Below are 21,025 nucleotides of genomic sequence, written 5' to 3'. Positions count from 1 at the left end.
CTTACCAAAGTATTTTTTCCTGTTTTTCCGGGTTTGAATGGAACACAGTTGGATTACACACCAGATCAGCACCTGGACCCAATAGATACAACAATAGTTAGCTATCGGATCCCCACTGTATGCTTGCTGAGATCAAAGTGGAGTTACCACCAGTGGCAGATTTACATTGGGACTTTTCATAACTGACAACACTATGTCTGTAATCTACAGCCCCCATTCTGACACTTTGGGCACACACACCACTGTAGAACAGTGTAGTATAGAGAGTGTCTCTTTTCTTTTTTTGGGCAGTTATCTACATTGTGGCTATTCCAGGTGCTTCCTCTGGCACTTTTACCCTAAATTCCATGTAATGAAGGGGAGAGGGAGGATTTATGACCTGAGCATTCTCCTGTCCTCTGATTTGCAAGACCTGTCTACTGCACAGCACATAGAATCACTTTTGGTTGTCATATTTCCCCCTTCTGGCTTCCCTGGCTGGAGCTGCATAAAAGTAGAGACTACACAGAGGCATAGATAGAATTTCATTCCATTTGATCCATGTGGTAATGCACATTAAATGCATTGCTGTGCTGTACACCCCAATGCACCTCCACAGCGCACCTGCATTTCATAGCAATAAACAGTAATGCGCCAATGTGTATATGCTGCAATAGAAAAAAATGCAATAGGCAATTAGGTCATTAGACTTTAAGTCAGTTTTGCTGCTTTAGGAAGCCCATTTAAATGAATAGACTGCCTTAACAAAATTCATGTTAATGTACGACATAATGCAATCGACTTGACCAGTGTGAATCGGTCCTTAGTGTTATGCCTCTTATTTTTAGTATATTTTTTTTCGCCTTCTAATTAACCATTATGAGCTACGTTTTCCTTGGGATTAACCTAAAATCATAAACCTGCTTAATGGAACAATTTAACTTTATGTACTTGTGCAGACTAAAAAAAAAGAGCAAACCTACTATTCAAACAAAAATTCTAACTTGTGAAGCATATGTAATAAATTATAATCTGTTATGTAAAAGCATTGCATACTTAATTGATTAGTTCACCTTTTATAACATATTACGTGTTACACCCATATTTAGGGTGTAAATGTAACATGTTAATGCTGCAGCTGCCTCCGCACCCCCCCCCCCCCTCCCCGAGTTCCCCCTGTGACAGCAAGCTGGAGATCTTCTCCCCGCGCCTGCTGTCAATATTTTAAAAAGGTGTGGCCAGGTGGGGCTCTACCCTCCCAGCTGTATCATTCATTCACAAAGTTCTGTAAATGGCAAACTACAACTATCATCAGCCTTTGTAACTGATGGCTTGTAGTTCTCAATGACTACTGTTGCTGTTGAGTGCTCTAGGTAGTTCATTGATGCTTCCTCAGTGTGTAACTACCTGCCTGTACAAGGCACAAGCAGACAGCTTACCCTGACAGTCTGCAAGAGCCTTGCATTGCACCCGTGATCTGCTGAACCCATGTGCAATGCTTTACAGGCCCTCAATAAAAAAAAAAATACATGCACGTTTTCACCTGCAAAAAGATGTGCATTTATTTATTTTTTTTTTAATTGTGAACTTATTCTTTAAAGTAGAACTCTGGGAGAAAATAAAAAAATTGATAACTTCAGTTTTTGTTTTTGAATCCCAACTGTTACATGCTTTTATTACCTGCTGATCCTGCCCTGGCCCACCAATATCTTAAAGCAGTCCTTAGTATAGTGAAACATGTTCACTGGGTCCAGAAGTACCCTGAGTAAAGGAACACTTCCCCACTGGCCTGTTGCAGCTCCCTGACCGGCATTAAAAGTCAGTTTCTGAGAATATGTAGGAAAGCATCCATGTATTGTGACAGTCTGGACTAAACTGAAAGCAGCCTAGGGCCTGGTGTACACTTAATCTGTCACTAGTTTTTTTATCCTTTATGCCTGTCAAAAAAGATAGGAGAGATTGGCAGCTCCAAACTTAATTTGCAAAGGCAGATTTTGAGTTAGGCAAAGATTTAAACCCTTGTAACTGTGCAAGGTTATAAGGTATGAATCTAAAAGTATAATTAGTGTTCTCAGCTTTCTTTTTCACTTTTCTTTCTATAATAGGAGACTTATTCTGGGCAAACTTGGTATAAAAACAAAAAAATTAATAATGCTCCTATTTTTGATAATGTATAGTATCTGGTATATTTGTGGTATATTTTCTGCACTCTGTACAGTCCAGCCTTTACAGAAACTTTTATAACAGTGCAATGCAAGGTATGGGAGGTATGAGTTACATTTACTTGAAAAGGTATGGATCTGAATATACACTTTTGTCTTAAGAACCAGGTGGGAATGTCAGACTTTGGACTTATACAGTCTTAGACTTCAGTCATGGAGTCTTTTAGATTATTTGAAGCAAACTTTAGCTAATCAACCCTATTGTGAAAACACCTAAAGCAAACTGTCTAATGCCAATAGAGCTCAGCACACAGTGCTCAACTCAAATAAAATTCCTGAAATAGTATCCACACTATATTATATGCATATATGCTAATATATATATTTATATATATATATATATATATATATATATATATACCAATGCATCTATGGGGAGGGAACTATATCTGTATACCAGTATACCAAAAAACAGGGGGGGGGGACAGTTCAAACGCCACATTGCAGTATCACCACTGTAAACATTTAATAAAATATATAACAGGTTTAACTTGTCAAAAACTGAGAGCATTGTGGTGGAGGGGGGTGGATCAGCTGAGACACCTCCAGGCACCCTGTGTTGGTGAGGAGGGTTAGAGGAACAGCAGTCATGCAGCTAAGCCTGGTGTAGCATGCGTTTCAAGGAGACTTTCTCAGGTGTGGAAGAGGAAGTTCCTCCCCACCAACACAGTCAGAATGCCTTGAGTTGTCACAGCTGATCCATCCCCCTCCACCACAGTGCTTCCTGTTTTTGACAATTTAACCATGTGAGTAGAACTATTGTAAATTTTAGCAAAAGTTTACAGTGGTGATATGGCATTGGTGCTGGCCTCCCTCCCCCTCCCCCTCCCCCTTCCCATCCCGATCTTCCTCCCTTTCCCTTCCCCCTTCCCCTTTCAAAAACACCTAACAAAGCATTTGAGACCTTTTGGTACCCACTTTTTTTGGAAGCCAGTGATGTTTACTAATGCCTAACCCTATATGAAAACTGCATTTTTGTTAATAATCAATGTAAGATAACGGCTACACAAGCTATTTATGATTTCACGCTTTTCCATTTTAATCAGCAACAAACTATTCTTGCAAACATGGTAACATATTTTCTAGGGTTCGTCTTTGCACAGTTTATGTACAGAACCCTTCTCAGAGATCTGATTTCCCATGATGTATTTCACTCACTGTTTTTCTTTTAAGTCTGCTCTGATTTTAAAGTAAAATGTTTAGGGGTCCCCAGCTCTGCCCTCAAGTTGACTGCAGCAAGCTTTTTCATCTTTGCTAATAAATTTGATATGCATCTGCTGATGCGCAGGGAAGTGCAATGTTGCTTTGATGACAACACTGGAATTGATAGCAGACAGACCCTCCAACATGGGTTTAAAATTTGAGGTTAAAATCTGGAATAAAGATTGTTAAAATGCAGAGATGGCACTAATTATCTTGTTTCTTACTTATATAGCGTAATGGTGGATTAGCAAGAGGAATAAGGATACTGTGGGAGGTCAGAAAAAAAGAGGAAATAAAAACTTCCACCAATATAAAAATGTCAATGAAAAATTATAAATTGCATTGTTAGCAAGCACAGGAAGTTTTTTTCAAAATCAGTGAGCTAGAATTGCTGATGGCTTACAAAAATTATTACAGCGGGTATTACCTAAACCTGGCTGGATGAACATCATGACTGGTTACTAATACCAAAATGCTATAGCATGTTTCAAAAGGCTAAAAAAGACAAAAGTGGAAGAGATGTGTGTTTGTAAAGTCTTATGTCAGACCAGTTGGGTTTTTCGAATATTCATAAAGACTGTGACAACATAGGTTCCATGAGGCTAAGCAGGCACTGTAAAGCAATAACTGTACTTATTGGGGTTACTGCTTTATTTAAATATTATTCCAAAAATAAATAGTAACAATTCAGTTTTCATTTAGTAGTGAGATTTTAAATATCCATGCATCAACTGGGACTATGATGCTAATGTAAGCTGAACCAACCAGAGGTAAAGTTCTGCTTGATTTTGTCCTTTGTGACCAACTAGATACCATATAATTTTGATGCCATACTATTACTTAAACATGTGATTACAAAACACTACAGGCCAGTAAGCCAGAAGCTTGTTGTGTGTGCATTTTGAGGGTTAACAATATTTAATACAATCTAGTTAAAAGGCAGATGGCAAAAGGTAGTGTTAAATAGAACCAAGCCTGCAGGCATTATAAGAGGCATGAGTCTATGTATATGTAATTTTGTGAAAATTGTTGCAGTCCCCTGCTACAGCACAGTCTTACATTTGGTGGATTTGTTATGCCAGCCAGTGTATGAAGATGAATGTGCTTTCAGTGTTGGAAGGTGATACTTTTTTTTCTTTTTTTTTTAACAGTGGTTTCTTTACTGGGTTTGTTTTTTTAAGTCATTTGCAGTGATAGAAACTATAAGTCCATTGTTTCTCATTCGATGCTTTGGTCCAGTTTAGGTTTTCCTGTAAAGTGTAAAAGTTCTGGTACAGTAAGTACAGGAGCAGTGATTTAGAAAACTTCAGAGCCATCTCAGTATGCTCTTACAAGACCACTTTTCTATCAAGTTTTAGGATTGATTCTATGCAAATGTGCATATTAGGTCTCTTATCCTACTGCCCTCTGGAGAAATGAATATATAGTTCCTGAGAAATCATGAGAAACTTGTGATGATGAAATTCTATTTAAATGCATACAGTTCTTCAGGGTATATTTAATGAGATTTGATGATTCAGTATGATGATTCAGTAAGTCTCATCCATTCCCTCCTAATTAGGTCTTGCTAGAATAGTACTGTATAGATAGCTTAGATAGCTGTGGCACTTTACACTGCCTTATGCCCTCATTAAAGAGACATGGTTTCTACAAATGTATGTGCAAATTATTAAGTTTAAATAAAGTTTAAAAGAGTATAAGGTCATGTATTTGTGTACATATTGTAGGTACATTTAGTATTAAACTTTGGGCAGCTGTTTTTTTTTCTTTCACTTCCCTTACGCAATCAATGAGTGAAATTATATATCTATTGGCATTATAAGAGAAAATATGGACTTGTGAAAAAAAAAAGATTATACTCCCCTAGGTAGATGCAGCATCGATCCCCCATTAGCTTCAAGTCTGAGAACCAAGCAATCAAAGACTATTGATAACTAAATTCTGAGCCTTCAGTGAACAGAGAGCCAGTGGCTGTAAGTCACTGCTTTCTGCTCTGCCCCTCCTGCACTCACAGGAGTACTGGGCTCAAGAGGGTGACAGAGTGTCTGACTCCAGCTCTCAGCTTCTCCCTGAGAGGCTGAGCCAGCTAGCTGCAAATCCAGGCATCTGGGTGGATCCCAACTATATATGCGGCTTGGACCAGTTCTGTGATGTCAGCTGACAGCGGGCTTTAAACCACTGTCAGTTGAAAACGGGTCACAGAAGTGCAAAACAAACTGTGCTTTTGTGATCCCCAGGAGAAGCTTTGGCTATACTTCTCCTTTAAATCTAATCCATAAGGAGAAAATGATGCAGACTTCCTGCAAAAGCACCAAAATAAAAGTCAGTAGCAAATGTTCACATTTTTTTGTTTCCATTTCTGTACGCTTTTAGCAACAGATAAGCATGCCCCAAATTCAGTTCAATCGCTTCTTTTATAAACCATTGAACATTTGAACTGATGTTCCCAGTTTGAATGGAATTCCCCAGTCATGAGGCCCTACTGTGTTGTAATAAAGTGTTTGTAAGGAACTTCAGAAGTGAGATATCCTTGCTGCCTTTCTTTCCTTTGACCCCCCCCCCCCTCCCCAGCTTTAACACTTAATGCAACAGCCCCCTGCCCTTTGATGCATTTTTATTGCATAAAATAAGAGTAAAATCAGACAGCACAGTGGGATTCTTTTGTCATTGGAATATGAGTAAACCTGATATTTTAGCTGCGAGAATGTACCCTGGAAATCTTGAGTTATACAGTATAGTTATGAATATTTCAAATCTCATGCAATCCTTTTAAATGTATGCATAAGGTTTGGAGACTGGCATTTGAAGTGATTTTTATGCCTTCTAAGTAATGCTTAGGTTTAAGATTTCTTGGGATCGATTACCTGTCTAAGACATCACAGTATGCTCCTTGACTACGGCTCATTTTTTCTCCCTTACTAGAAGGCCATCATTATAGCACAGCCTTTAGAGGATGCTGGGGTTGATATACTAAAGACAAATAGGCTGTTAACATTGTAAGGGAAATTGCACTTTGCAAGTGAATCTTCTCCAGAGCTTAGTGAATTGCAGTTTACCTTTGCAAAAAATACCCATTCACACGCAAGAAAAATAAAGAAAAACAGCATGTTTTGCTTTCACATGATTGGATAATGGAAGCCAGCATAGCTCCGCCTCATTCATTAATCTCTGGGGAAATTTCCCTTGCAATGAGCAACTCCATTTACAAACAGTCTATTTGCCTTTAGTAAATCAACCCCACTGTGCCAGATAGAGGCCCTATTTTGCTGTGTGCATACAGGTGTCACATTGCTCTTCCCCCCTGCTGTCTGTGACCAGATGCATACAAATGAATCACAACCTCACGTAGATTAAGCCACCTACTGCCGCTTACCTTGCAAAATTACAGAACACTACAGTGAATAGTGATTTTAAGGGAAGGCCTGCCTGAAAAAATGCTTACTCATTCCCATATCCCACCAAACACCACATTCTTCCAATATGTTCCACTCAGAAAAACATACCTAGATTAGATCAATGGACATGCTACAAATTAATACTCCTCAAAGCACAGAGGTGTGCAGTACATCCAGTCCTCCTGCTATGTCCCCCTTCCATTTACTTGCAGGCATTTCCCAGCTCTTAAAATGAAGCTGGGCAATGGTGTGTACATGTAGCAGCTCTAGCAGCTGCTACTGTCAAAAAAGAACCTCCTCGATCAGTGTTTTTCAAAACAGTTCAGTCTTGAAATAGAGTGATACAAAGTAACACTGCTAACTTTGTTATAATTTCAGTAATATTCATCTGTATATCAAAAGGATGAGCTTCAAACTGCAGATGCTGTCAGTTAAAACAACCTGAAAAAGTTTTTAATTTGTCTCTAAAGGTTAAAGGTTAACTCATATATAGGGTGTTACATGTTGCTAAGCAACCTTCCGTTCCCTAAAGTGACATCCCCCCCCATGACAGCATGTGGTATTCCTCTCATCCACAGCAACTGTCGAATTTGACATTTCTGCTCTGTCTGCACAGCCACATCATCCATTCACAGAGATCTGTGAATAAATTGACTACAAGTCCTATCTCCCACTGCAACAGGCTCCTGTAAACATTTTTAAAAAAATACACATTTGTTTTTGCAAATATATGTGCATGCATTATTTTTCTACAAAAAGTAGCCATTAATCATTATACATTTTTAAAGGTGAAATGAACCTTTAATCCCTTATCAACACTCTAGTGTACCCTATTCAGCGCTAATTAATTCCTTTTCTCTTTTCAGCTATTATTTCCTGCTGATTGTTGTGTTTTTTCTATTAAATTAACCATTAATATTGAAACTTCATTAATTTTTATAATGTCACAAAACTGAAAAAAAAAACCTTTTTTTCATTTGTAATTAACTTTTCAATGCTTTGTATCAAAATCATAATTTCAGTGTAATTTTAAACAGGACAAATTAGAGAACTTTTTTTTTGTTTTGTTTCTTTTTTTAGCTTAAAGATTGTATTATTTTTTGCAAGACAATATCATGAAAATAAAGCATTGTTTGTGCTTAAAAAATATACGTATTCTTTGTTATCTTAGTACTGGTTTACATATATGTGGCCATGCGGACTGCGTTTTGCGCAGGCATGAGAGCCCATTCATTTGAATGGACTCCTGTGCCCCATGACACTCATCAGAAGAAGTCCCTGCACTTCTGAAAATGCAGCCTGCACAGGAACCTTTTTTTTTCCTTTTTTGCTCTTTTTTTTGTTTATAGCACAAAAAATAAAACACCCAGTGGCGATTAAATACCACCAAAAGAAAGCTCTATTTGTGTGAAAAAAATGATACAAATTTAAATGGGTACAATGTTGCATGATGGCACAATTGTCATTCAAAGTGCATGAAAATTGACCTGGGCAGGAAGAGGGTATAAGTGCCCGGTAGGCAAGTGGTTAAAGTGGGGCAGCATTATAAGCTGCATTACACAGCTATACACCTTCCACACACTGTTGCAAATGTAAGCGGTTAAGATATCTGATTTAAAAAAAAAAATAGAAAAAGATATCTTTTCTAACAGTAATGTGAGTGCTGTGAAAAAGTTACCTCTCTTACTATACACCACCCATGTTGTTTCTTAACCAATGAAACAGCTGTAAATATATTTTTTCACCCTACCTGAAATATTCATTTATCAGTTCATTGAGTTGAACCTCTTGATCAATTGATATGATGGTGAGACTACACTTCATCATTTGTTTTTTGTGTATTTTGGATTTCATGCGTGTGTGCATTACAACAGTGGAGCTCATCTGAACTTTTTTTATTTCATAAACATGGATGCCGTTGTATATTTGCAGTGTACCATTAGGCAGTACTTGCAAATGTCGATAACTAGTGTGCATGCTTGATATGGACTATTCATTTCACGTACAGTAGATGAATTTCATGAGTATTTAATCTATATGAATATTATTCACGCTTTATGAATTAAGAACATATCTGTCAGCTTTTATTGATAGGTCTGTCGTGTCTGTGTTATTGTCGATATCTATTACTAGTGTTTATACAAACCACTGGCAACTGAACATGCTTGGCAGTTCAAATCCAGGAGGACCACCTTGTACAGATTTTTCTTGACTAGGATAGATTAACATTCTTATATACATTTAGATCACACTGGTGCAAGGAGGAAATATACTAACATTAATGAAATTGGGAGAACCCAATGGATGGTTTTATTATGTGTTTTAGATTTTTCAACTGAACACGCTTGGTAGCTCTAATTCAGAAGTTCCATCATGTACAGATATTTCTTGACTAGGACAGATTAGCATTCTTCTATACATTTAGATAACACTGGTGCAATGATGCAATATATTAACATTTATAATATTGGGAGGACTCAGTGGATGGTTTTATTATGTGTTTTAGATGTAAAATTTAGTTGTTTCTGTATGTCAGTTTATTTGTATGTTTTGATAACCTAATTCCTTTGGTATATACTCTAGACCCATTTATTAATTGTTTACTAGGACAAGATGTTTCCCAGATCAATGAATCCTATATATTATTTTAAGAAAAAAATAATAGAAGCGTTGAAATACATTTCCTAGAGAAAATGCTGTTCTTGTCTTCATTCAGAGCTGGCCAAATGTTTGAAGGCCTAAGCACTTAGTTATGTGATGTCTGCTAAAGGAGAATAGAAAAAGGCTGAAATTGTTTGACCTTCTACTTACAGTATGCAAAGATCACATAAAGTGCCTATGGCCTCAAGCATGAGGCCAGCCCTGCATGGATCCTGGTGCATCATTTTTTACCAGAAAGTTATTTAAACATTCTATATAAGTATATTTTTTATTTTTCCATCCAAGTCACGTCAATATTTGAAAAAAGCTTTATTTTAAGCTCCCAAAGTGTTTCTTGATGACTTATGAAACAGAAGCAGACATGAAATCTCTTGCCTACACACCTGTGTTGCCTAATATGAAGGGGTTGCAGTTCATTTTTCAAATGTACAACCATGCTCCACGATGAATTAAAATACTGAATTTTGGTGTACTAGAATTTTTGCCATTTCTTGCAGTTTTAGCTCATAATCTTTGTAAGCCCCATCACCATTATAAACCTGAGCATACTTTTTTGTAAAAAAAAAAATTGTAATTACTGGTCTACATTTGTTTCTTTTTTTTTCTTGTTTATGTTCAATAAACCATTTTTACTTGTCTTGCTATAGCATATTATCTCTGCTTTCCAGACACATGTAAAATGAGAAAATGTTATATCACCCACTGCTATTTATCAAATTTGTCAGAATTATTATACTTTTGAGAAAACTACTGTACATCGAAATGTCACACGCATTGCATCTTTTTATTAGTTTTTCTGAACAGTTTCTACAGAGGCAAAGTCTGTTACATGTAATAAGAAGCAATTGCTATTCTTAAGACAAACAGTTCTGTGACTTAAAGGTGTAATTACATAAAAGTGTAAAGTGCATTAATGTGAAAGGTAGATGTTGCCACTTGCCAGTGATACCAAAATTATCAGTGACCTTAACATAGAAAAAGAAAATGGCCAGTATAAGCATCTTGAAGGGCACACAATTTCCTTGCATTCATCTCTGTCAGCTGTTCAGTAAGAGAAAGTCAGAGGTTGAGTGTCCACTGACCCAGAAGTCTCAAGCAGCCAACAAATTTTTTGCCTCAGTATTTTGTATTGAACAGAAAGCTGTTGAAGAAACAATGGCAGTGCTATTTTTTGCAGCTGAAACAAATAGATTTCCGTTTCAAAATGAGACTGAACCATTTCAGAATCTTTATCTCTGTTGAATAATGTCCATAATGTTGGCATGAATAAAGTAAATGATCTAGGACCTCCTAGTCAAAAGTATCTAAGGAAAATGATGACCATATTATTATAATACATTTTCACTGTAATGTTTCTAATGGGAATACAAGGTTAAACTCTGGTTTTTAAAAGTTTGTAAAGAGGGAGTTGTAAGGCAGGAATGGGGGGTGCTGAGTTGTACATCCTATTATACCTGTGTGTGCATTGGTGAGGGAGATGAAATCTGGTTTTAGTGAAGTACTTTTTCATTATGTAAGTGTAGCCTGCGCAGAAGACTAATTAGTTAGACTGGCCGCTGCTAGCAAAACCACAAATGTGTACCAGTGAACAAATGTGTAAGTTCAAATATAAAAGTTGCTGCACTGCCTCTACAAAAAAAATTTTGGATAGATAAACACCCTACTGCATAAAGGGTCCCTACAAATGTGCATATGCTTCAATGCCGTATGGGCTGACAATTAAAACAAAAATCAATACAGTAAGTATATTCAACGTGCTCAAACGAAAATAGTGCTAAAAATAACAAATATGCAATACGATCAAACTGTCAATACAGTGCATTTGAAACCAATGTGTATATATATATGTTAAAGTCCCAATAATTATGCAAACATTTGAGAGTTCCAAAGGATTTCCCAAAAAATTCCAAAAAAAACCCCATCAGCAACCAGTGTGAATACTAAGTGATACAATAGTTAATCTTCTTATCCATAGCAATACTCTGTGGGAAGTACTCCAACTTGTAAAGCGCTGAGCAAACTGTTGGCGCTATATAAATCCTGTATAATAATAATAGTGCTCCCCCTCCAGAGCCCCACTCGCCACAGATAATTGACCACCTGGAATGGTAGGTCAAATAGCGCGTTAGATATTGCAGCTCTCTCCTGCAGAAAGTTGGCCATCTGTGTGGTCTTGATACCTCTACAAGCTGACGACGGACTCCATATGTGGAAACACCTCTAGACCAATCATTTGTGAAAACTCCTCCAGAGCATCACAGTATTGCTTTCTCTGGGTCACCATTTGCATAATGCTAGCTGGACATCGTTCACTTCCCTCAAAAGAAAATTCCTGCCATCACCAGCATCCAATGGCGGCTCGTCTGCCCATTGTCCGGGGCTTTCTCTGTGAAGCAGAGGGGGCGGATCCTCAACTATCACTCTCTACATTCCACATGGCGGAACTGACAGCTCATACAAGGCCCTGCCCACTTCTACGGATCACCGCGGGACATTGAATGCTGATTGGGGTTTTTTGGAATTTTTTGGGAATTTCTTTCGAACTCTCATATGTTTGAAAAATTATTGGGACTTTTATTTATATATATATATATATATATATATATATATATATATATATATATAACCCACTGTATGCACAGTTTGATCGTATTGTATATTTGTAATTTTTAGCACTATTTTCATTTGAGCACATTGAATATACATATTAGGTTTCGTTTTGTCAGTCCATAGGGCATTGAAGCATATGCACGTTTGTAGGGACCCTTTATGTAGTAGGGTGTTTATTTATCTACAATTTTTTTTAATAGAGACAGCGCAGCAAATTTTATATTTGAACTTTTTCATTATGTGCATTTGTGCAGTTGGTTACTAAATTTCCATCCTGCTATGCACAAGGTACCTACTAGAGCAGGTTTGTCAGCAGTTTAGGTGGTGTTCACCGTGACCTAGACCTAGGGCTTTGCATGGAAAAGCCATTCCAGAGTGGGAATGCTTGCTGTAGCTGAAATTGCTGCCAAGCCGCCAATGAAACCCAGATTTTTTGTTCTGAGGCAAGAGTACCTGGCCCCATAATGCCCTTAAATGCATGGATGCTCTTATTAGAATCCTCAAATACCCTAAATATTATAGTGATCTTACTGAATAATGCAGACAACGTGCATTGGTGAACCAAAATACTTGCAGTTTACTACATAAAGTTAGAAAGAGTTGTACGGATGTATTACTATTAATTGTTAAAGTGTTTGTTTTCATGTCACCTCAGTTTACATTTCTGAGAAATTGCACCTGAAATGTTTAGTGTTTGACAATAAAAGTTATAGGTGTCCTTGGCATTTATAGCTTACTTTGGCCGCCAATCCTACTAGCAAATCCTTTATTTATTAATCACAAGGTTGAATTTTTCACTTTAATGAAGGAGCATTGCAAAAATGCTTAGTGGCAAAACAAACTGTTGAAATGATCATATTAGCTATATTGCATTATATCTCTGCTGAGGCTGTTGTCATCTAATTGAAAATGGTGACGCAGAGCAGCAAAATCAGAATTTGTGGATGTCTAAAAAAAGACGTTTTAAGAGGTCAATAACTACAAACAAACTGGGGTTGAGGTAGACAACTCCCATTCAAAATGAAGGCAAGGTTGGGCAGACATGGAAGGACATAATAAACCAAGTTTGGGGAAGGCAGGGGAACATGAAGCAAGAGCACAGACCAGACCAAAGTACTTGCAGTGAACCTCTAATGGAATCAGAATGTAACATATCTTACTGAAGTCCTCCCAGAATTTTACATACTGATACATGTGCATTAGCATGTGTGTTGGCCTGCATGATATTTCTTATGGCACCCATGCACCGGATCCTGCAACTGATGGTAAAATATGAAAAAGACAAATAGAGTTTAATTTCATAGATGAATGAAAGATGAATTGTTATTTGTTGCATTGTGGCACTGCTCTAGGCACATTGATCTTTGCCTTACTGAATAGTACCTAATGTATCTTTATATTTTGCTGTTTGCAAAAGCTGGATTGCTATTAGTTGTTTTTCTCATTCAGCTAAGGCTCAGATCACACTGCTGCAACCCCAAGGTTGTGCAACTTCCAGTGCGACTTTGCATTGCTTACAGTACTTGCTTGTAACTTGATGCCTACACTATAGTTTTTTCTCTTCACAGTCAGGATCTGTAACTCTTCATGGTTGTTATTAATCCTTAATGCTGTTGTTTTACTTTTGTTTTCAGGTTTCTTCTCTCCTTGGAAAAGTTCCAAGCCTGTAAGTTATCTTTTGTTTATATTGATTGTTGACTTCTCAGATTATTTTCTAAACTGCTATATAGTGTTAATTTATACTGCTGGTTTTGTGTAGTTATAATCTTGGAAGGGTTTTGTGGTTTTGATTGTATCGCTTGTCCACACAAGCCCATTAGTGGAGCAATACCAAAGTAGGCATAGCATTTGATGTTCACTTTAGCTAGAGTGTCTTGTACATCATATTTACAGAGAAAGTTTACATTCTTCACACTATTTTTTAATAAGTATTCATTGCTTGAGCAGAGAATGAACATAAAAAGTGTAATCGTCAAGCTGTTCTAGATGTTAAGCTTTTATTTTTAATTATCTCTTCATATTCCGTCAGTGTTCACAAACAAACACCGTTATAACAATCCAATCATGTCGAAAACCTGTATTTGTATTGCAGGTGATGGAACGTTGGGAGAATCAAGGAAGCCCCCAGACTAGTTTATCAGCACCATCAATACCACCCACTCTCCCATACCCACCAACCTTACATAGAGGTTCATTTCCTGATTCTACAGAGGCCTTTGACCCAAGAAAACCTGACCCCTATGAACTTTACGAGAAATCAAGAGCAATTTATGAAAGTAGACGTAAGTAATATGAATGCTTCCTGCTAAGATTATCTATGTACTTAAAAATGTCAGTAATAGCCTAGCCTGTGCCAGCTATGCAATATTTTCATTACTTGTCTAAAATGCCTAAAACATGTACAGTGAAGGAAATAAATATTTGATCCCCTGCTGATTTTGAAGGTTTGCCCACTCACAAAGAAATGGTCAGTCTAAAAATTGAATGGTAGGTGTATTGTAACACTGAGAAACAGAATAGCAACATAAAATTCAAAAGAAATGCATGTCTAACAAATTATGCACTGATTTGCATAATTTTCACATAGGTAACAAGCTGAGATTAGAAGCAGTCTCTTAAAGGGAGTGCTGCTAATCTCATTTTGTTACCTGTATAAAAGACACCTGTCCACAGAAGCAATCAAACAATCAGATTCCAAACTCTCCACCATGGCAAAGACCAAAGAGCTGTCCAAGGATGTCAGGGACAAGATTGTAAACTTACACAAGGCTGGACTGAGCTACCAAACTATCACCAAGCAGCTTGGTGAGAAGGTGACAACAGTTGGTGCAATCATTCGCAAATGGAAAAAGCACATAACAACTGTCAGTCTCCCTAGGTCTGGTGCACCATGCAAGATCTCACCTCGTGGAGTATCAATGATCATGAGAAAAGTGAGGAATCATCCCAGAACTACACAAGAGATTCTTGTCAATGATCTCCAGGCAGCTGGGACCACAGTCACGAAGAAAACAATTGGTAACACTACGCCAACAAGGATTGAAATCCTGTAGTGCCCACAAGGTCCCTCTGCTCAAGAAAGCACATGTTCAGGCCCGTCTGAAGTTTGCCACCGAACATCTGAATAATGCAGAGGAGGACTGGTAAAAAAGTGTTGTGGTCAGATGAGACCAAAATTGAGCTCTTTGGCATCAACTCAACTCGCAGTGTTTGGAGGAGGAGAAATGCTGCCTATGACCCCAAGAACAACATTCCAACTGTCAAAAATGGTGGTGGAAACATTCTGCTTTGGGGGTGTTTTTCTACTAAGGGGACAGGACCACTGCACAGCATCAAAGGTACGATCAAAGGGGCAATGTACCTTCAATCTTGGGTGAGAACCTTCTTCCCTCAGCCAGGGCATAGAAAATTGGTCATGGATGGGTGTTCCAGCATGACAATGACCCAAAACACACGGCCAAGGCAACACATGGCCAAGGAGTGGCTCAAAAAGAAGCACATTAAGGTCCTGGAGTGGCCTAGCCAGTCTCCAGACCTTAATCTGATTGAAAATCTGTGGAAGGAGCTGAAAGTTCGAGTTGCAAACGTCAGCCACCAAACCTAAATGACTTGGAGAGGATCTGCCAAGAGGAGTGGGCCAAAATCCCTCCTGAGATGTGTGCAAACCTGGTGGCCAACTACAGTAAACGTCTGACCTCTGTGATTGCCATCAAGGGATTTGCCACCAAGTACTAAGTCATGTTTTGTGAAGGGGATCAAATACTTATTTCTTTCATGAACATGCAAATCAGTGCATAATTTGCTAGACATGCATTTCTTTTAAATTTTTTGTTGCTATTCTGTCTCTTAGTGTTAAAATAAACCTACCATTCGATTTTTAGACTGATCACTTCTTTGTGAGTGGGCAAACATTCAAAATCAGCAGGGGATCAAATACTTATTTCCTTCACTGTAACTATATTCAATCTCTGTTGTTTTGAAGTTATTTTTGCTTCATTGTATTAATGATAATTCTACTGAGAATCTCAAGTCCTTATTAAGTGCTATAATATACAACTGTGGGCAGGACGCATTCCTAATGCTTAAATGAACACATTTGTGGTAATTATCATATTTGTTAACAATAAGCTTTCTAATTTACTTTTTTTTTACAGAGGACTTGAGTCTGTTATCTAATATGATTTTCATGAAGGTTACTTTTATCACTGTAAAATATTTTTAGATTGTACCTTACAAATTTGTTTTGCAGGAGTTAACTGTCAATCCTTGGACTATCTATCTAGTGTGTCTTTGAATATGTTTAGACATGACATGTTTGCATGATCTTGTGTCTTGTTCAGCCCTGGCCTAATAAACCAATAAAGTTTGCTATAGCCTATATACTGTACTTTCACAACAATAATGCCAGCCCACTACTATTATAACCAAATGGGCTACATTTTCAAGGATTGTAACTACAAGATAATAAAGCTAAAAGAATAACTGTAAAAAAGTTAACATAGCCATGCTGTTAGTTGATATCCTTAATTAAGGTAATTCTAATTACAACCACCTGATAGCCACAACGCAATTAAAATATATAGGGGGAATCCAATAAACAATTTTTCACTTTACTGGCAGTATGGCCTCATTGAAAAATCCTGTGCTAATTCATGAAAGCCTTCTGACAGCTTTGGTAAGAGTTCTGGCATGTGAGACAGACTTAGGTATTTTTTATTTGTGCCACTTTCACAATATGATAATTTGCAGTAAGCATAAAAGTAGTGCTGTTCTTTCTTTTAAGAAACCTCAACATGGTTTTCAAAATCAACATAATTTCAAAATCCTTTAATAAAAATATTTTGGAAAGGTAATAAATATACAATTGTATTTACATTTGTAAACTTTCAAAACAAATTCTAAGTTGAATTAACCTAAAGCAGTTATTGCCTTCCTTTAACAATGTACTGTACATCATATCTATTATTCCTCCAATGATGTAGGAATGGTGGGACAGATTATCATATTTAATACAGTTACAGGAGCTCTGTGGAAAATTCAATTAAAAATGATATGTCTTTTTTTAATATTTTAGATGGGGATGCAATTAGTTCACTGTAGTGAAATGCAAGTCTACACTTGCTGCAGCCCTCTAATAATTGTCCCTATGCTACAGATTTTCCATTGAAATATCATTCTTTTGCAGCTGTATGAACATGTTGTTAACACTCATTGGAAAAGAAAACAGAATGGTGCAATGCAATATACGTAATTTTTATTTTTGGAAATTAGCTTCAATTTGGACTAAAAGTAAAAGGTCCCCTTTAATTAAATTATGATAATTATTATTGTATTTCAAACAATCTTTTATAACAAATCTTGACCTCTTTGAAGGGCTTAGTACAAACCAATAAAGTCATTACAAAGATGGTTGTTCAATAAGCATCACTGATTGGTCATTGTTTACAGCTCATACTTGGAGAGCTGTCACATATTAAGATGACTGTAAACCTCATTCATGGATAAGCTTTCTGTATTCTGCTACAGTCAAGCTTCTTGGCAGTTTTACAAAACTTTAAGTATTTTCAATATATTCAGTTCACATATTTAGCATTATTCCAGCTGCTCCTATTTTATAATCAGTTTTTTTTTTCAATGTTTGAAGTATTGGGCTATTAATCACTATTGAATGAAATCGTGCTGGCGTGTCATTAAGTGCTATGGTTTCTGGCATTAGTTTAGGTGAATGCACTACTGCCAGAATTCTTCTAAGTAAGATATCAATCATACACTCTTGGGTGAAGGTGTTAGAAATTGCTACAGAACCAGTCTGCCAAGCTAATTTCAATGAAAAAAACAACATTGATTTTTCTTTCTCCACAATGAATTATTTTGTTTCTGTGATTAAGCTAAACCACAGATAAGAACTCCTCACAGCTGGCAACTGATATCTGCTGCTAAATACATTACAGAAACTTTGTCAAATATGGCCACCAACAAGTCTTGCACTGTCCCTGTATGAGCAAGTGGACTGTCTAGTAGAATCATTTATATTGCCAATAAAATAATCCTACACATCTTTAAAGGTTTAGTCTTTCATAACTCATAGGACACAGAATGGGAAATGGTCTTCGCTGTAGAACTAATTTGGATACCTATTACATAAAATATAAAGTTTGCCCACTCTTGGTGTATCTACCCCCTCCCAAAAAATCAATAAATGGCTGCACAAGTTCTCTTTTTTCAAGATTTTCTCCAGTTTTCCATTCACATTCACCTTGTGAACCTGCCACACTTTTATCTTAGCATGCCAATATTCAGTCAGTGTACTATATCAATTTGAAAACGGCATTCTTACCATAGAACAGGAAGTGTGTTAGAGATACAGAACACTTCCACCTTTCCTAATTTGCATAGACACAGGAAAGGGGGAGGCTTTTTTTAATAGGTAATCAAGGGGTTGTTCTTTAGTGCATAGAGACAAACTGGGAAGGACCTCCGGCTGCTGGAGTTAATCATGAGTGCACAGAATTTATGAGAATTCTGGTCTTTTGGCTGGGTCAGAGATACAAAAAAATGTTTTAGTACTATATTTAACAGACCAAAAGAGAACAGAATTAAAAGGCATCAAAAATAAGAATTCATGTCATAGTCAAACTTCTTTTCTTCTGTCTCTCTGCTTCATGTGACAATTCACATGGTAGGTAGAGACAGGCAGAAAATATAACTAGTTAATTTTGTCATGAGTCATTCATGTGATTTGGACAAATCATCCTTTATGTTTTCCTAGCATATTACCAAAATAGCTGTTAAGGAGAAACTGGAAAACATGTAAAAGAAAAAGGAATATTTGGGGTTTTTTAAACTGTATTTTTGTGGCTCTGAATGTAATAAAGAAAATATTCCCATTAACAATAAGGACTCATGCACAGGGGACATTTTAAAAAATGCTCCTCCTCTTGGCAGCAGTGTATTGGCAAAAAAAACACCTGGCTCTTGTCAAAGACTATAATGCTTTAACATGCGTTTAGGCGCATTTACAAATATCAAGCGCTTGGGCATTCATTTATTTAATTGGCCATAATAATAATTTATTCTGGTCATGGAAATGCTCAAGTGCAAAACACACCAAGCGTTAACATGTTTAAGTAGTTCTTCTGACAAAACATTGCTGCTCCTGGACGCACTGGCCCTGTTTTTTTTCCTGCTGGTAAACGCTACTGCTGCTAAAAGCTTCTAATAGTATATGTGTGTGTGGACACCTAAGATGATATGGAGGGCCATTTCAAAGCAGTAAAAAAAAAAACACCTGACGCCCCTAAAAGTGGCTGCATAAAACACCCTGTGTGCATGAAGCCTTAACACTGATTTACAAGATGTTACCTATCTTTGTGTTCATTCTGCTAGGTCAGTAATCCATAAAACTCTACTGTCTACCAGACAACTTAGTAATATTTTATTGTGTAATGCTTTTAAGCATCTCATACAGGGACTTGTATAGATGTTCATGAATTTGTGTTAGTATTCTCCTTGAAGCAGGTTTTTAAAGTGGTAGTGAAGTTAAAGAAAAAAAACTTTCTCCCTTCAAGGTAATAGCATAATGTGCTAGTATGCAATGCATACTTGCTCATTATGAAAGAATTATCTTACAATGAAACCCTTCAGCCACATGCTGTCATTGCTGACAGGGCTTCCATCTTTACCCAGTCTTCCTTCCTTCCAGGTTCACAGGCTCTGCCCGTTTGAATGGCTGGGCCACGTTGGTGTCATTCCCACACAGTCATGCCTGTGGCACAGCTCTCTCAATGAATGGAATGCCTTCCATTGAGAGCGCACTGCACATGCACCAGTGACGTCACCAGCTGCAGAAGTAGTAAATATCTCCTAAACAGTGCACGCTTAGGAGATATTCCTTGTACCTACAGGTAAGATTTTGTGTAAGCTTTCCTGTAGGTACAAGTGAGCAAGTGGTGTTTACTATCGGTTTAAGAATGTAGATCCTCTAGACAGCAAGAGATCAGATGCAAACTAAAATGTCCCTGCATTTTTAGGCATCTTTGTGATAGCTTTTAATGTTAGTTAATTATATATATTGTATATTCCTCAATAGCCAAACAGGATATAAATCCACTTTGTGTGTACCCAATGTCTTTGCAAACCCAGTTAAAACCATGCAAAGTAGTAGTGACATCACCAATGTGCTGCGCATAGCTTGTGCAAACAGGGGAGCTGTAGGATGGACCCGGCAGGCCTTCCCACCACAGGTAGCCTGCAGAAAAGTAAATGAGGGGTTGGATACATGACCAGTCAACTGGCCCAAGCAGAGAAGGCAGCAGTGATTGCTTGTATTACAAGAAGTTCCTGCACAGAGGCAAACTTCCACACTGGATTACTGCACCGATGTGGAAGAAATACACAAAGTACACTAAGATTCAATAGACCTCTTGTATTTAGACAATATTAGCTTATCCCAGAGTTCAGCGTTAAGGATATAAATTATTCCTGAGACCTGACAGAACCTGTTTAGAAAAAAAACCTTGAGACTTCCATTTCTAACTTTTTGGAAAAAAAGAGTTCTCTAAATGTCATGATGACACTTTGGATTACTTCACAATTTTCACATTGCATTCATGTGTTTTATGTTACGGAAGCCTGTTCATTATGAATGACCCTGGCCATGAATGCAACAGCAAAGGATGTTTCAGTTCTGTAATAAACATACCAAAAATCCAAAAGAAAAAAAAGGTTGGAGCAAGAGAGGCTGCTCTATGGTTAACCCCAAATGGTAATACCTAAGCACAATTTTGCAACTTTGAAATGTGTTGGTAAAACCGTACATATCATCACAACTACTTTGTGCATCCAGGTGGATTACTTTGTTGTTTTCTGGACAAATTGGTCTTTCATTTGCTGGTAAATGGTAATGGATATTTCCTGATTTTTTTTATTATCAAAGGAAAACTGGCCCAAAATAGT

The 21,025-nt window shown here is 37.3% G+C and overlaps 1 protein-coding gene across 10 annotated transcripts in view; it reads left to right on the top strand.

Annotated features, from left to right (window-relative positions):
• MAGI2 (membrane associated guanylate kinase, WW and PDZ domain containing 2) overlaps positions 1-21,025 on the top strand; it is a 1,033,722-nt gene that overhangs the window by 898,063 nt on the left and 114,634 nt on the right. For 9 of the 10 annotated variants that reach the window (XR_016314026.1, XM_089685799.1, XM_089685765.1 and 6 more), the window contains 2 exons: positions 13,705-13,736; positions 14,163-14,352. Coding sequence is in view for 9 of the 10 variants with exons in the window: in XM_089685799.1 (XP_089541925.1) it covers positions 13,705-13,736; positions 14,163-14,352 (222 nt within the window). In the remaining variant the exon portion in view is untranslated. The remainder of the gene's footprint in view (positions 1-13,704; positions 13,737-14,162; positions 14,353-21,025) is intronic. The other variant, XM_089685771.1, reaches the window with a different exon arrangement.

This window comes from Staurois parvus, unplaced genomic scaffold (assembly GCF_062004578.1).
Source record: "Staurois parvus isolate SC_StPar_1 unplaced genomic scaffold, SC_StPar_1.0 ptg000019l, whole genome shotgun sequence".
NCBI lineage: Eukaryota > Metazoa > Chordata > Amphibia > Anura > Ranidae > Staurois > Staurois parvus.
Note: the sequence above shows the minus strand (reverse complement) of the source record. Positions and strands in the feature narration are given on the sequence as shown.